This window comes from Cetorhinus maximus, chromosome 25, assembly GCF_964194155.1.
Source record: "Cetorhinus maximus chromosome 25, sCetMax3.hap1.1, whole genome shotgun sequence".
In the NCBI taxonomy this organism is placed as follows: domain Eukaryota; kingdom Metazoa; phylum Chordata; class Chondrichthyes; order Lamniformes; family Cetorhinidae; genus Cetorhinus; species Cetorhinus maximus.
Window position 1 is genome coordinate 11,929,629 of NC_135903.1, and position 17,933 is coordinate 11,947,561.

At 45.8% G+C, this 17,933-nt stretch overlaps 1 protein-coding gene across 1 annotated transcript in view; it reads right to left on the reverse strand.

Moving 5' to 3' along the window:
* Positions 1-626: 626 nt before the first annotated feature.
* The window catches only part of cdk5rap3 (CDK5 regulatory subunit associated protein 3), a 33,052-nt gene continuing 15,745 nt past the window's right edge, over positions 627-17,933 (reverse strand). The window contains exons 7-14 of the mRNA XM_078529464.1: positions 17,382-17,518; positions 13,707-13,863; positions 13,031-13,114; positions 12,826-12,919; positions 10,413-10,501; positions 7,903-8,108; positions 3,442-3,613; positions 627-1,456 (exon numbers count right to left, since the gene is read on the reverse strand). Of these exons, the coding sequence (XP_078385590.1) occupies positions 1,391-1,456; positions 3,442-3,613; positions 7,903-8,108; positions 10,413-10,501; positions 12,826-12,919; positions 13,031-13,114; positions 13,707-13,863; positions 17,382-17,518 (1,005 nt within the window). The 3' untranslated portion in view covers positions 627-1,390. The remainder of the gene's footprint in view (positions 1,457-3,441; positions 3,614-7,902; positions 8,109-10,412; positions 10,502-12,825; positions 12,920-13,030; positions 13,115-13,706; positions 13,864-17,381; positions 17,519-17,933) is intronic.

The window sequence follows — 17,933 nt, forward strand, 5'->3', positions numbered from 1 at the left end:
TCCAATCCTGCCTCATCTGTTGCTGAAACCCTCATTCGTGCCTTTGTTACCTCTAAACTATAGTAATGCTCTCCTGACCAGCCTGCCATCTTCCATCCTACATAAACTAAAGCTCAGCTAATATTCTGCTGCTTGGATTTCCAAAAGGCATTTGACAAGGTGCCACATCAAAGGTTACTTCACAAAAACCTCATGGAGAGGGGGGGTAACATATTAACATCGATACAGGGTTGATTAGCCACACGAAGCAGAGAGTGGGGATAAATGGGTCATTTTTAGGTTGGCAAGATGTGACGAGTGGAGTGCCACAGGGATCCATGCTAGAACCTCAACTATTTACAATCCTTTTTTAAAAATTCATTCATGAGATGTGGGCTTTGCTGGCTCGGCCGATCCCTAATTGCCCTCGAGAAGGTGGTGACGAGCTGCCTTCAGATACAGATCATCGGAATCCCTGGGACAACAATGCACGCTGTAGAGAAAGCGGCTGCATCATCTGAGGCAGATAGTAGCAGAAAGTGTACTCGATGCATGCATTCACCACAGATGCATACCTATCAAAACACAGAGAGATATGCACACAGGACTCAATATATATTTACAATGCAGGACGAGGAAGGAATTGGCACAATGTAAATACTATTTTATTGCTGGGTTTAATAATTAGTGATTTTTGCCTGTGAGAGGCAGGGGTACAGAACAACAAACAGCTCTACCACGCACGTGTCTCTGAATGTGTAAGAATGCTTGTGCATATCGGAGTATGTCAGTCTGCAAATGTTTCTGCATGCAGGTTTCTGCAAGTGTGGACATTTGCATGGGTGTGTGGGTGTTTGCCTGCGTGCGATGTCAGAGTAAAATCCATGTATGCTGACTGCGTATACTGATATGAACACCACAGCTTCACGTTCTTACTTAACTGGGGAGTGAGGTATCCAGCTGTGTCCTGGCCGGGTTTATTTTTTTTAACACGAGTTGAGGCCTGACCACCATAGTCTGAGTTAATTATTAACCAACGATAGTTAATGGGAGCTGCAGCTTTACTCACTTGGTTAAACAGTTCCTCCTCACGGGTAGAAAATACAATTTATTTAGTTACAAATGTTAACAAATATAAATCCCCCCCCAACCGGTACACCTGCAATATTCAGAGGGTTTTGCAAGGTCTGCTTTCTGCACAGATGGGGGGGGTTATGGAGCAAATTCAAATCTCAAAACTCTCAGAGCTCCTAAAGTATATTTGAGATTTGAGTCTCCATTTCATTCTGTTCCTGTTAAACCCTTGGTAAAATCATCATCATCTTTGGTGTGAGCAGCAAGTCCACAAGCAAGTACCAAATAATTCGGTGTGTGCTGGAGGGCCAGCTGTGCCAGGGCACTGCGCAGCTAGTTAGACGATGACCCCCATCAGATTTACACGGCGGTTCTGATACCGTTTGGAAATATCGGCCTCGATCTGAAAAAGATAACAGAGCAAAAAAAAAACATATACTAATAGTCCCATGTTCAACTCAATCGCTGTCACACGCCAATACCAGAGTACAGTCAAAAAAAAAGACTTGCATTTATATAGAACTTTAAATGACCTGATGTCCCAATGCCAATGAAGTACTTTTGAAGTGCAGTCACTGTTGTAAATGTGGGAAATTGGCAGCCCATTTATGCACAGCAAGCTCCCACCAACAGCAATGACCAGGTAATCTGTTTTTGAGATATTGATTGGGGGATAAGTATCAGTCAGGACATCGGGAAGAAACCCCCTGCCCTTCTCCCAAATAGTGTTGTGAGATCTTTTACATCGACCTAAAAGGGCAGACAAAAGGTTTAATATCTCATCTGAAAGACAGCACCTCTGACTGTGCAGCACTGGGGTGTCAGCCTGGATTTGTGCACTCACGTTCTGGGGTAGGGCTTGAATACACAATCTTTTGACTCAGGGGCAAAATAGCTGAGCCATTGTTGACACATCATATACAGAAATACTCATACGCGGATGCTAGTAATTTACTAATTTACCACTGGACATGCCAAGAATGAACTTTTTAATCATTTTCAATCATTCCCTATGCCCTCCTCTTTCCCAGCCTTAAGTACAGTGAGCTTCAACTGTCCAATGTAATTCTATTTAGGGTTACTGGGTGCTACAAGGAATTACTGCAGCATGCCGAGATTGTACATACAACATATTGAGGTATTCCATGGGTTCTCTCTGTCTACGATTCCATAGAACCCCAATTTCTCATTTGGGATACCTGGGCATTGAGCACAGGACAGGCTGTAATCCAAAGGGGAAACTGCGAGGAAACAAAATTGAGCCTCAGAGCTGCACTGTCAGTGGGAGGCCCGAGTAGTCCATGGTAACTCAACAGCCTGCAAGCACACGTAGGGGATAAGATGGAGTAAGAAAATCAGAACTGGTGGTCAGTTTTGTTTGTAAACATGTTAAATTATGCATCAAATTGTTTCCATCTAATGGATGAGAAATGTTAAATATCCCAAGTAGTAAACTCTTGGATTAGAAAACAGCCACAATATTTAAAATTCCTCAGACTCTGCATCACGCAGACTGATCTAGCTCTTGATGGAAAGAATTGCATTTAATTAGAGCCTTTCCCGACCACAGCATGTCCCAAAGAGCTTTATACTTAGTGAACTACTTTTTGAACTGTAGCCATTCTTGTAATGTAGGAAATGCAGGAGCTAATTTGTGTACAGCAAACTCCCACAAACAATATGATAACGATCAAATAATCTGTTTTAATGATGTTGGTTAAGGGCTAAATATTGGCCAGGACATGGAATAGTTCCACTTCTCTTCATCGAAATAGTGCTATGGGATCTTTTACGTCCACACGAGAGGGCAGATGGGGCACCGGTTTAATAGCCCATCCAAAAGACAGCAGACTGTGGTGTGGGAGGGGAGCACTCTCTCACTTCTGAGTCAAATTCAAGTCCCACTCCAGAGAGTTGAACATACAGCCTAAGCTGGCACTTCCAATGTAGTACTGAGGGAGCACTGCACTGTTTAAGGTGCCATACTTTGGATGAGACACAAAACCGAGGCACTGTCTGTCCTCTCAGGTGGCAAGAGCAAGAAGTCCCAAGGCACTACTGGATGAAGAGCAGGGAAGTTCTCCCCAATCTCCCTCAATCAACAACATTAGAATAGATTATCTCCCCATGATCACATTACTGTTTCTGGGAGCTTGCTGTGGCAACTTGACTGCCGTGATTCCCACATTGGAACAGTGACTACACTCCATTGGCTATAAAGCACTTTGAGACATCCTGAGGTTTTGAATATAGAAATATAAATCTTCTCATTGGTGACACCCAATGGTGGCAATAGGGACTGCAACAAACATTTTCATTTTTAATCTGACAGTGGAGTTTCTAACATCTTTAAACCCATGCATGCATGTGCCCAAATGAGTAATTTACCAGCTTCCGAAGATCTTTGGTTCTCTGGATTAGAAGGTCTAGTTTGGGTTCGAGGGCAGCCTGTTCCTCCAGAGACTGCTGTTGCTTTTTGACCATCAGGTGCTGCTTTTCTCCCACTGCATCTGCTTGTTTCAGCTTCTGTTGCAGGAGCTCAGTCACACGGTCTATGTACCTGCAGCAGTGAAACAGCAGCACCATTAAATGAATCCTCATTTCACAGTGTGATTTTTCATCTCCTCCCCATGCCCCAGATTTTGATTGTTGAAGAAGGGGAGGGGTGTTTGGTAGGAGGGGTGGGGCAGGAAGGGGAGGATTGGTGGTGGGGGGTGCAGGGAGGGGAGTTTTTTTAAATTCATTCATGGGATGTGGGAATTGCTGGCTAGGCCAGCTTTTATTGCCCATTACTAATTGCCCTTGAGAAGGTGGTGGTGAGCTGCCTTCTTGAACCGCTGCAGTCCATGTGGTGTAGCTATACCCACAGTGCTGTTAGGGAGGGAGTTCCAGAATTTTGACCCAGCAACAGTGAAGGAACGGCGATATATTTACAAGTCAGGTTGGTGTGTGGCTTGGAGAGAAACTTCCAGGTGGTGGTGTTCCCACGTGTCTGCTGTCCTTGTCCTCCTAGATGGTAGAGGTCGTGCGTTTGGAAGGGGCTGCCTAAGGAGCCTTGGTGAGTTTCTGCAGTGCATCTTGTAGATGGTGCACACTGCTGCTACTGTTTGTCAGTGCTGAAGAAAGTGAATGTTTGTCGATGGGGTGCCAATCAAGCAGACTGCTTTGTCCTGGAGAGTGTCAAGCTTCTTGAATGTTGTTGAAACTGCACTCATCTAGGCATGTGGCCAGTATTCCATCACACTCCTGACTTGTGCCTTGTAGATGGTGGACAAACTTTGGGGAGTCAGATGGTGAGTTACTCACCGCAGGATTCCTAGCCTCTGACCTACTCTTGTAGCCACAGTATTTATATGGCTAGTCCAGTTCAGTTTCTGGTCAATGGTATCCCCCAGGACGTTGATAGTGGATGATTCAGCAAGGGTAATGCCATTGAATGTCAAGGAGTGATGGTTAGATTCTCTCTTGTTGGAGATGGTCATTGCCTGTCACTTGTGTGGCACGAATTGTGTGCTGCATTTGGACATGGACTGTTTCAGTACCTGAGGAGTTGTGAATGGTGCTGAACATTGTGCAATCATCAGCGAACATCCCCACTTCTAACCTTATGATGGAAGGAAGGTCATTGATGAAGCAGCTGAAGATGGTTCAGCCGAGGACACTACCCTGAGGAACTCCTGCGGTGATATTCGGGAACTGAGACGATTGACCTCCGACAACCACAACCATCTTCCTTTGTGTTAGGTATGACTCCAACCAGTGGAGAGCTTTCCCCCTGATTTCCATTGACTCCAGTTTTGCTAGGGCTCCTTGATGCCACACTTGGTCAAATCCTGCTTTGATATCAAAGGCAGTCACTCTCACCTCACCTCGGGAGTTCAGCTCTTTTCTCCATGTTTGTACCAAGGCTGTAATGAGGTTAGAAGCTGAGTGACCCTAGTGGAACCCAAACTGAACATCAGTGAGCAGGTTATTGCTAAGCAAATGCCACTTGATAGCACTGTTGATGACTCCTTCCATCACTTTACTGATGAGGGAGAGTAGATTGATGGGACAGTAATTGGCCGGGTTGGATTTGTCCTGCTTTTTGTATGCAGGACATACCTGGGCAATTTTCCACATAGCTGGGTAGATGCCAGTGTTGTAGCTGTACTGGAACAGCTTGGCTAGGGGCGTGGCAAGTTCTGGAGCACAAGTCTTCAGAACTATTGCTGGAATATCGTCAGGGCCCTTAGCCTTTGCACTATCCAGTGCCGTCATTCGTTTCTTGATATCATGTGGAGTGAATCGAATTGGCTGAAGACTGGCATCTGTGATGCTTGGAACCTCTGGAGGAGGCCGAGATGGATCATCCACTCAGCACTTCTGGCTGAAGGTTGGTGCGAATGCTTCAGCCTTATCTTTTGCACTTGATGTGCTGGGCTCCTCCATCATTGAGGATGGGGATATTTGTGGAGCCTCCTCCTTCAGTGTGTTGTTTAGTTGTCCAACACCATTCATGACTGGATGTGGTAGGACTGCAGAACTTATATCTGATCCGTTGGTTGTAGGATCACTTAGCTCTGTCTATCATTTGCTGCTTATGCTGTTTGATACGCAAGTAGACCTGTGTTGTAGCTTCACCAGGTTGGCACCACATGTTTAGGTTTGCCTGGTGCTGTTCTTGGCATGCCCTCCTGCATTCTTCTTTGAACCAGGGTTGATCCCCTGACTTAGTGGCAATGGTAGAGTGGGGGATATGCCAGGCCATGAGGTTAGATTGTGGTTGAGTACAATTCTGCTGCTGATGGCCCACAGCGCCTCATGGATGCTCTGTCTTGAGTTGCTAGATCTGTTTGAAATCTATCCCATTTAGCACGGTGGTAGTGAAGGGTATTGAGGGTATCCTCAATGTGAAGATGGGACTTCGTCTCCACAAGGACTGTGCAGTGGTCACTCTTACCAATACTGTCATGGACAGACGCATCTGCGGCAGGCAGGTTGGTGAGGATGAAGCCAAGTATGTTTTTCTCTCTTGTTGGTTCCCTCACCACCTGCCGCAGACCCAGTTTAGCAGCTATGTCCTTTAGGTCTCGGCCAGCTCGGTCTGTGGTGGTGCTACCGAGCCACTCTTGGTGATGGACATTGAAGGCCCCCACTCAGAGTACATTCTGCACCCTTGCCACCTTCAGTGCTTCCTCCAAGTGGTGTTCAACATGGAGGAGCACTGATTCATCAGCTGAGGGAGGGCGGTACGTGGCAATCAGCAGGAGGTTTCCTTGCCCATGTTTGACCTGATGCCATGAGACTTCATGGGGTCCAGAGTCGATGTTGAGGACTCCCTGGGCAACTCCCTCCCGACTGTATACTACTGTGCCGCCACCTCTGCTGGGCCTGCCCTGCCAGTGGGACAAGATATACCCAGGGATGGTGATGGTGGTGTCTGGGACATTATCTGTAAGGTATGATCCTGTGAGGATGACTATGTCAGGCTATTGCTTGACTAGTCTGTGAGACAGCTCTCCCAATTTTCACACAAGCCCCCAGATGTTAGTAAGGAGGACTTTGCAGGGTCGACAGGACTGGGATTGCCGTTGACACTTCAAGTGCCTAGCTCGATGTTGGGTGGTCTGCCAGTTTTTACCGGTTTGATACAACCGAGTGGCTTGCTAAGCAATTTCAGGTGGCATTTTAAGAGCCAACCACATTGCTGTGGATCTGGAGTCACATGTAGGCCAGGTGAGGACAGCAGATTTCCTTCCGTAAAGGACATGGGGGCAGATGGGTTTCTACCACAATTGGCAATGATTTCATCGTTGCTTTTAAAGTTTTAATTCCAGGTTTTCATTGAATTCAAATTCCACCATCTGCCGTGGTGGGATTCGAACCCAGGTCCCCAGACAATCACCCTGAGTCTCTGGATTATCAGTCCAGCAAAAATACCACTATGCCACCTCTTCCTCTCGTGGGTGTGGGGGGCAGGCAGGGATGGTTGGTGGTGGGGGATGTGGGGAGGGGAGATTGGTGGTGGGAGGCGAGGGGAGGGGTGATTAGTAGTGGGGGACGTGGGGGCGTGGGAAGGGGTGATTGTTGTTGGGCGACGTGGGGAGGGGTGATTGGTGGTGGGGGGAGCAGGAAGGGGCGACTGGTTGGGGGCCGCGGCCGGGAGGGGTCTTTCCACAGGTGCTGGATACTCTGGGGTACCCCGCTCAGTGATGTTAGAGGAGGAACATCGTTGGCCTATTTAACCATGGGGGCATCACGGTTGTTAACAATGTCATGCTAATGTGATGATAATCTCCTGACTGCTTGGCATGTTAACAGAGGATGGATTGGATACAGAAGTATGACAAAAGATGAGCAGTTAGGTACAAACTGAGGTGTGGGGGAAAGCAATGATGGTGTTGCACGGACAATTAAGTAATTTACAAGATGGCTAAATGGTTTAACAGCAGTCAAGTTTATCCCAGCCTCAGGCTGATGTCAGACACATTCAGGTTAGAACCGTTTAGGGCTGTTGTTTCCCCTCCTAATTTCGGATGCTGCGTCTAAGTGTCGCACCCTGACTTCTGTTGCAATTCAGATTCACTTAACTCAGCGCACTCAGGATTAAAACATTGAAACACAAAGGGTAGTGGAAACCTGGAACACTCACTCCCTAAACAGTTGTTGAGCGGGGTTGGGGGGAGTCAATTTAAAATTTCAAAACTGAGTTTGAGAGGTTTCAAGGATTTGCGTAACCTATAGATCTAATGGAATGGCAGGCTCAATGGGCTGAGTTACCTCCTCCTCTTCCTACGCAAACCTCGGAGGGAGCAAATTAAAATTTCCAAGACGAAATTCAATGGATAAAACATAATTAGCACCAACCTGGGAGAGGCATGGATCATGAACAGATGCCTCATCTTCACGTTGGTCAGTCTCTGGGCGAGGTCCCTCACAACAGTCATCATGGCAACAACCTTAGCTACATCCTGACTCTGGACAATGGCCGGGGCAGTTTGAAATTGGTTGATGGAGAGGATGTCTGCCTCCTCGTTCATCTCGGTGAGTCGCTGGCTCAGGAAGTCCTGTAACTGGGAGGGATAATTTAAAAATTTCAATCAGGAAACCAGTTCCCAATGACGGATGGCAGCAAACAAGGTCACCAACAGTTTCGGAACAAAAACCAATCTGGTGTTTGGCCAACAGTGGCTCATGGAAATGTTCGATCACACATTAAGAAGTTTGCTGCTCTGGTTCGCCCACAGGTCGGGCACTTCCTGACCAGAAGCAATAACCAATCAAATAGGGAGTATTGGACCAATACCCCTCAATGTTTACTGAAATCATGCATCTCGACTACTATACAAGGACTGGGCTAGCCCAGCTTCCAACTAGCATTTCAGACTTTGCTAGGATTTTCTCAGCAGCAAGAGGAGGAAGGAAAGCTACTCTGTGTCTCGGACCAGGCAACATCACACGGTTGGGCATATCATGCAGAGTGTTTCCGTTGAAGGTCGGAGGTGAAATGGTAGTGGGCGCAAGGTGGCCTCCCTCAGACTTTGAGTACAGCTGGTGTATAGTTATATATATGAGAACAACTTGGAAATACAAAGTTTTCAACAACCTATCTGGAGAAAACTTTTGAAAAAGTCCTTGCCGTCCTGGGACTACAAACCGTGGCCCCTTCTACCCTCTCAGGTGGATATAAAACATCTCATGGCAATATTTCAAAGAGCAAAGGAGCTATCTTTGTATTTATCTCCCAAACAACATATGAACGTTAGAGTTAGGAGCAGGAGTAGGCCACTCGGCTTCTCGAGGCTGCTCTGCCATTCAATAAGATCATGGCTGATCTGATTGTAACCTCAACCCCACATTCCCGCCTACCCCTGATAACCTTTCACTCCCGCTGCTTCCACCACCTTTTGAGGAAGAGAGTTCCAAAAGCTCACAACCCTCAGAGAAAAAAATTCTCCTCATCTGTCTTAAATGTGACACCCCCTATTTTTAAACAGTGACCCCTAGCTCTAGATTCTCCCACAAGAGGAAACATCCTCTCCATATCGAACCCGTCAAGAGCCCTCAGGATCTTCTATGTTTCGATCAAGTCGCCTCTTTCTCTTCTAAACTCCAGTGGATACAAGCCTAGCCTATCCAACCTTTCCTCATAAGACAACTTGCCCATTCCTGGTATTAGTCTAGTAACCCTTCTTTGAATTGCTTCCAATGCAGTTACATCCTTCCTTAAGTAAGGAGACCAGTATTGTACACAGTACTGCAGATGTGGCCTCACCAATGCCCAGTATAACATCACAAAAGCAGATTATCTGGTCATTTTCACATTGCTTTGTGGGAGCTTGCTGTGCACAAATTGGCTGCCATGCTTCCCACGCTACAACAGTGTTTACACTTCAAAAGTACTTCATTGGCTGTAAAACACTGAGACGTCCAGTGGTTATGAAAAGCGCTACAGAAATTCAAATCTTTCTTTCTTTCAAAGTGTCAAAGACATTTTAAAAAAACAATGCTGGTTATTTTAGGTTGAGGTGAATTCCTGGCTGATGTTATAAGAAAAATCTGCAGAGTGCCTCCAGCTGGAATTGTATAAGCAGCATGCAATCTACAAATTTTCCTCACTAGCAGTGATGAACGTCAGTACTCGTGCCCCACGGGGAACACCAAACCAGTGAGGAAATTTATCAGCTGCAGTGATAAGAAACAAAGACAGTCTTCAGTCTCTCTCCCTTTCTGTACCAGGCAGCGTGCATTTCAATGGGGAGTGAATTCTACAGTGATGTGTTGGAGTCTGCGGCTAGGAACAAGGGCAAAACCTAATCAGCCAAGGGCTACTGCTCCTCTCCAGGGGCCCTTGCTGTGAATTATAGAAAAATTATATTGAAACTCATGCTTATAGCGTTTGAAGTGTTACACTCGCTTATTCTCACACTTAAGTCACCACACTTTGACTCACCACAAGCAACTCCACAGAAGATCTGAAGAAGGTCAACATGGGGGAAAGGTGGGGGTGGGCTGGAGAAAAGATAGATATAGCAACTTCAAAAAAAGTGTTTACCCTAAGGCCCCCCAAGATTGCCTGCACCACAGTGGAACTGCAGGCATTCACTTACCCCGACATGAACAAATGGATAGGAGGCCATTCAGTCCCTCGCACCTGTTCTGTCGTTCAATCAGGTAATAACTGAATTGTACCTCAATCCACCTTAGCTCCATAACCTTTATCCAACAAAATATTTGCTCACTGGCACCACACTGTGGCCAGAAGTTGCCCATGCACTCCACTAACGTTTAGCAAACACTGCAGCAATACATTTCATTCCTGAACATTATATTTTGCACATTTTTCAAGTCTTCTTATATTTGTAACTGAAAAATACCTCCATGAGTTCATTAACAAACTGGTTTCTGGTTTCTGTAGTTTCCAGGATTGTCAGAGCATCATTCCCCTTTGCCACTCCGTCATCACCTAAAATCACAAAGGAGAATTTCACCGATCAGAGAACGAGTCAGCCTGTGATTTTAAAATCATTGCTCAAAGTTGGATTTGAATATTACCCATAACTGGTCTGAATCCAAATAATTTGTTCAGAATGAATGACAGCCCCAAGATAGAATATTCACCTGTTTGATATTTTGGAGCTGACCATAAGAGCAGAAGTAGGGGCCATTTGGCACATTGAGTCTGCTCCGCCATTCAATGAGATCATGGCTGATCTGATAATCCTCAACTCCACTTTCCTGCCTTTTTCCCCATAACCCTTGATTCCCTTACTGATTAAAAGTTTGCCTATCCCAGCCTTGAATACTTAACGATTCAGCCTCTATATCCCTCTGCAGTAAAGAATTCCACAGATTCGCTACCCTCTGAGAGAAGAAATTCCTCCTCATCTCTGTCTTAAATGGGCTGCCTCTTACTCTGAGATTATGTCCTCTGGTCCTAGACTCTCCCACAAGGGGAAACAACCTCTCAGCATCTACCCTGTCAAGTCCCCTAAAAGTCTTATATGTTTCAATAAGGTCACCTCTTATTCTTCTAAACTCCAATAAGTAGTCCCAACCTACTCAACCTCTCCTCAGAAGAAAATCCCTCCATACCCTGAATCAACCTAGTGAACCTTTTTTGGACTGCCTCCAATGCCAGTATATCTTTACTTAGATAAGGGGACCAAAACAGTTCACAGTATTCTAGGTGTGGTCTAACTAGTGCCTTGTATAGTTTCAGCAAGACTTCCCTAGTTTTATACTCCATTTCCCTTGAAATAAATGCCAACATTCCATTTGCCTTCCCTATTACCTGTTGAACTTGTATGTTAGCTTTTTGTGATTAATGCGCAAGGGCCCCCAAATCCCTCTGTGCTGCAGCTTTCTGCAGTCTTTCTCCATTTAAATAATATTCAGCTCCTCTTATTCTTCCTGCCAAAGTGCATAACCTCACATTTTCCCATATTATATTCCATCTGCCAAGTTTTTGCCCACTCACGTAACCTGCCTATACTCCTCTGTAGACTCATGTCATCTTCACTCAGCACTTGCCTTCCCACCTATTTTTGTGTCATCCACAAACTTGGCGATTGTACATTCGCTTCCCTCATCCAAGTCATTAATATATATAGTAAATAATTGTGGCCCCAGCACTGATCCATGTGGCACCCCAGTAGTTACAGGTTGCCATCCTGAAAATGCTTATCCCAACTCTCTGTCTTCTATTAGTTAGCTAATCCTCTATCCACGCTAATATACTATCCCAATACCATGGGCTCTTATCTTATTAAGTGGCCTTATGTGTGGTACCTTATCAAATGCCTTTGATGACAGGTCAGTGATCTCACCACCAAGAAATGTTCTTTCACAAAAAATCCAATATCATGAGCCACGGAAGCAGATAGAGTGAGTGTGAAAGTCTCAGCATAACCTGCAGTACAGGTTCCTACCCCACCATGATTCCATGAGTGGCACTGCCACCTACTGCCCAAAGAGCAAAGGTTTCCCATTTAAAAGGAATTTACGTTGAAAACAACAATCTCATATTTATATTGCACTATTTTGCTGTTGAATTTATGTAGCGCCTCTCACATCCTCAGGACATCCCACAGCACTTCATAATCACACGCAGCAATGAGTTAAATGACCAATTGATCTGTGTTTTAGATGTTGAGGGATAGGTATTGGCCAGGATACCAGGGAGAACTCACCTGCTCTTCTTTGAAACTATGTCATGGAATCTTTTATGTCCACTTGAGAGGGCAGACAGGGCCTCGGTTTAACACCTCAACTGAAAGACTGCGCCTCTGGCAGAGCAGCGCTCCCTCAGTACTATGCTGAGAGTGTCAGTTTAGCTGCAGTGGGACTTGAACCAACAACCCTCTGACTCTGGGGCTCTCAACTTATCGAGAAAACTAAAGCCAGTTGAGAAATATACTGGCAGACTATGGAACGGAAATTTTACAATTTTTGTATTGACAGGTATTTAATATCAAAATCACCAAACCATCTGAACCAATGACTGATCCCAGGGTGTCCATTATTGTCCATCTATCAGAATCATATTTTAAAGAATTTAAACTTTACAAAACAAGAAGATACCCAGGTGTGAGTTACAGGCTGGAATCTAATCAAGGGTTTGGGTGGTTTACATATGGAATAAGACACCCAGAGGCAAGTTGCAAGCTAGAATCTAATCAATCTAACTTCAAAGATCTTTGCAATCCACAAGATTAGATTACCAGATTGCAACTCAATCCCCTGTTCGGATATGTACCATGCATCAGTAGAAGGTATCTAGGAGAATACCTTCAGCCTCAGATTCCATCACATCGATTTCCACTGTAGCATTTGCGTTTTCTCCCCAGTCGATCACATCAGCTCCTTGTTCCTCACCATTCATCTTGGAGAAAATAAAGTAAAACTATCAAAACCTGGAGAAAACAACATCAGGACAGGAAGATCTGAGAGTTGAGCACAATGACACTTTCATTAAGTGGGTTTGGTGATTTACCTCGGTACTTTCTCCCACGGTGATTCCCCAGTCAATGCCACCTGACTGGTCTATTCCAGCCATGGTATCATCCCCCCAGTCAATCTGGAACACGAAACACACAGAGTTAACTGAAAAAGACCAAATAATGCAGCAAAGAACGGCTTCGGTACTCATACTCCTTAACTGGTTAGGGTAAGTCAGAGTGTATCCAAGACAGGACGTGCAGTACAGGGCAGGGTTTGTTGGAATGCATCTTAGACCCTGGGAAACTCCTGGCACGTGCCTCCCATAGCACCGAGTGATCGGGAAGTAAAGCAAGCTCCAATTAATCTCTGCGATGTCGGCAATCTAGTCTCCAACATCATCTGAACCAAACCTCAAGCAACATTGGCTGTGCACTCTTCACAGCATTGAATTACAAGATAAAATAGACTCAAAATTACAGGATGACGAGAAATCATCAAAGCCTCACGCAATTTTGTATTTTTTTAAATTGATTTTAAAACTCTACAAACTCTGTAATAAAACAGAAAAAGTAAAACCATCTCCTGATGCCCCACTAATCTGAGCACCAGGGAGTCCTGTAGTTAGCAGTAAACAATGAACTCTCCTGTGTTTGCATAATCAACAAGGAAAGTGGCTGTTCATAGATTCAGCCTTGAAAGGATTAAGAGAGCGGGCTCATTACACTCACTGTGTTCGCAGGCTCCGTTGGTTGTTGTGTCTCCACATTCTCCTTGCTAACTGGCCGCTCAATGGCCAATGGCGTCTGTCCAGTTCTCCACTCATAGACAGTTGTGTTTCCTTTGAGTTGAACATGTTTCAGTAACGGAGCAATGGGCTCGGAGACACTGTCAGCCACAACACACCGGAATTAGTCAGAAGCAAAACACAAGGGAGCATGGGTTGTGGAGGATGGGGTGGAGGGAGAGTGAGGAAGGAATACTTCAGAAGCCCCCAGGGTGTATAGACCAGCTGGTCTTTTCCTGCCCCTCAATTTACAATAAAACAAAAGTTTCCTTTAACAGAAGTTTCTAACAGCCCTCCTTTGGATCAATGATGCATTTTAAAAGAGAAAGGGTGATTGGTTCACCTTGATACCATAGTCAACAGTATGGCTGGCAAAATTTTATGATTCGACGAATTTATTTTGTTTTCTCACACCGTTGTCATGCTCTTTTGCTCTTCCTCCCCTCCTGTCCTCAATCATTTCTACGCCAAGAGACAGAACAGATGCCCTGTGCTGTGGACCCTATGAACAGCTACAAGATGTGCCACTGGCCCCAACTGACTCGTAGGATTACATACAGCGCAGACACAAGCCATTCGGACCAACCAGTCCATTCTGGTGTTTATGCTTCCCTCAAGCCTCCTCTCATCTCTCTTCATTTAAATCTATTGTAACCATCATTCCCTTTTCCCTCATATGCTTGTTTATTTTCCCCTTCACTGCATCTATACTATTTGCTTCAACCGCTCCCTGGGGTAGCGAGTTCCATATCCTCACCACTCTGAGTAGATCAGACCCCATTCCTGGCAGCCTCCACAGAGAGCACCTCTACAACTATGGGGAAGGATCAGCGCAGGCATAAAACATCAGCAGCGTTCTAGCACTGCGGCAACTGGATAGGAACAAGAGGAGGCCATTTTATTGCAAGAGGATGTCAGTACAGGAGTAAAGATGTCCTGCTGCAATTGTATTTAGAGCCTTGGTGAGACCACACCTGGAGTATTGCGTACAGTTTTGGCCTCCTTACCCAAGGAAGGATATACTTGCCATAGAGGGAGTGCAACAAAGGTTCACCAAACTGATCCCTGGGGTTGTCCTCTGAGGAGGCTGGGCCTGTATTCTCTCGAATTTAGAAGAATGAAAGGCGATCTCATTGAAGCATACAAAATTCTTACAGGCTCGACAGGGTAGATGCGGGAAGGATGTTCCCCCTGGCTGGGGGTCTAGAACCAGCGGACACAGTCTCAGAATTAGAGGTAGGCCATTTAGGAAACTGAGATGAGGAGGAATTTCTTCACTCAGAGGGTGGTGAATCTTTGGGATTCACCCCAGTGTCCAGTGGCGTACCACAGGGATCTGTGCTGAGTCCCCTATTATTTGTCATTTATATAAATGACATAGACAACTATGTGGCGGGTAGGATTAGTAAGTTTGCGGATGACACAAAGATTGGCTGGGTGGTTAACAGTGAGGTTGAGTGTCTTGGGCTACAGGAAGATATAGACGGGATGGTCAAATGGGCAGATAAGTGGCAGATGGAATTTAACTCTGAAAAGTGTGAGGTGATACACTCTGGAAGGATTATTTGACAAGGAAGTATTCAATCAATGGCATGACACTAAGAAGTTCTGAGGAACAAAGGGACCTTGGCGTGTGTGTCCATAGACCTCTGAAGACGGAGGGGCATGTTAGTGGGGTGGTGAAAAAAATCATATGGGAAAATTGACTTTATCAATTGCGGCATAGATTACAAAAGTAGGGAGGTCATGTTGGAGTTGTATAGAACCTTGGTGAGGCCACAGCTAGAGTACTGTGTGCAGTTCTGGTCGCCACATTATAGGAAGGAGGTGATTGTAGTGGAGGGGGTGCAGAGGAGATTCACCAGGATGTTGCCTGGGATGAAACATTTAACTTATGTAGAGAGGTTGGATTGACTTGGGTTGTTTTCGTTGGAGCAGAGAAGACTGAGGGCGACCTGGTAGAGGTGTACAAGATTATGAGGGGCATGGACAGGGTGGATAGGGAGCAGCTGTTCCCCTTAGTTGAAGGGTCAGTCACAAGGGAACATAAGTTCAAGGTGAGGGGCAGGAGGTTTAGGGGGATGTGAGGAAAAACTTTTTTACCCAGAGGGTGGTGATGGTCTGGAATGCACGTCCTGGGAGGGTGGTGGAGGCGGGTTGCCTCACATCCTTTAAAAAGTACCTAGATGAGCACTTGGCACGTCATAACATTCAAGGCTATGGGCCAAGTGCTGGTAAATGGGATTAGGTAGGTAGGTCAGGTGTTTCTCACATGTCGGTGCAGACTCGATGGGCCGAAGGGCCTCTTCTGCACTGTGCGATTCTGTAATTCTGGGAGTGGCTTGCTAGGCCATTTCAGAGGGCAGTTAAGAATCAACCAGATTGCTGTGGGTTTGGAGTCACATACCAGGTAAGGACATTAGGAAACATGGATTTTTATGGCAATCAATGACAGTTTCATGGTCAACATTACCAAGACAAGGTTTATATTCCAGACTTAATTGGATTTAAATTCCACCAGCTGCTATGGTGGGATTTGAACACGTGTCCCCAGAGCATTAGCCTGGGCCTCTGGATTACTAGTCCATTGATATTACCATTACACCACCTATCTCCTACCAAATCTTTTAATCATCTTAAAACACCTCAAAAGGATCCTGTCTTATTCTTCTATACTCAAGGGAATACAAGTCCAGGCTTGGTTGAGAAATGCACATCGGACAGGAAAACAGGGAAACTGCCCTGATTCTTTTTAAAACAGTGCCATAGGATTCACCCCAAAAGGCAGACAGAGCCTCGGTTTAACACCTCAGCTGAAAGACACCACCAGCAATGTCACACGCCCTCAGTATTGCACCGCAAGTGTAAACCTAGGTGTGAGCTTAGGTCTAAGCGTCAGCTTAAACCACTTAGACCTTCTAACTCAGAGGTGAGAGTGCTACGCTGAACTACCCTTCACTTCCACTCCCCCACCCCCCCCCCCACCCCCCCGATCCCCACTGTGAAGCATTTAGTGACTTTGCTGGTGAGATTCCCCACAGTGCAGCATTGTTACAGAGAGTTCAGTTATGGGGATCAGTAGCTTAGGAAGCTCCACCCAGTGGCAGAAGCGAGCAGCTGCAGTTTTTACAGTGCTTCACAGAACAGCAACCCTCACCCCGCCACCCAAATAAAGAGACTGTGCCAAAGGCAGATTGAATTTCTTATCACTGAGTGATTCTTGTTAATTCACTCGCTCACTTTTCCAGAATCACTGCGTCCAATTCAGGGTCGCGGGGATTTGGAGCCTATCCCGACAGGCAATGGGTGCTAGGCAGGGCACACCCAGGACGAGATGCCGGTCCATCACAGGGCACACACTCTTCACGCACTGGGGACAATTTACCATAGCCAATCCACCTAACCAACGCGCCTTTGGACAGTGGGAGGACACCTGAGCACCCGGCAGAAACCCACACGGACATGGGGAGAACGTGCAAACTCCACACAGACAGACACCGGAGGTCAGGATCGAACCCGGGTCCCTGGAGCTGCGAGGCAGCAGCGCTGACCGACAATTCATTTCGATCAAAACTCAGTGGGTATATTCCAGCTCAAATGCTTCTTGCCACATCCTTACCTGCCACACACAAACGCCACACAGGCTTCGTACAGTTCAAGAGTATTTGTAAGATTCCTGGTTCCCTCAGCGATACCATCAAGGCCAGATGGGAGGTCATTGCACAGGGATAGCAGTTCTTGTCGGACATCATTGCCCTGTACAGTGACACAGAGACTTCAGTCATTTAGAAATCAGGAAAGAATGCTCTATAGCCCTTGTATTATTTTTGGTAGGAAAGTTACTTTCTTTCCTTTAAAGGGGGAAGCAGGAACACAGAGGCCTGGGGTTCATGGACATAAATCATTGAAGGTGGCACAAGTTGTTGAAGTTATTTAAAAAAACACATCTGTGATGCTTGGCTTTACATTAAGATGTAGAGTCTATAGCACAGTAACCGGCCACTTAGCCCAAATGGTCTATGCTGGTGTTTATGCTCCAGGTGAGCCTCCTCCAATCCTAGCAACACATCCTTCTATTCCTATTTTTCTCATCTGTTTATCTAGCTTCACCTTAAATGTAGCTATGCTATTCACTCTAACCACTCTCTGGGTAAAGGGTTTTATAAATACA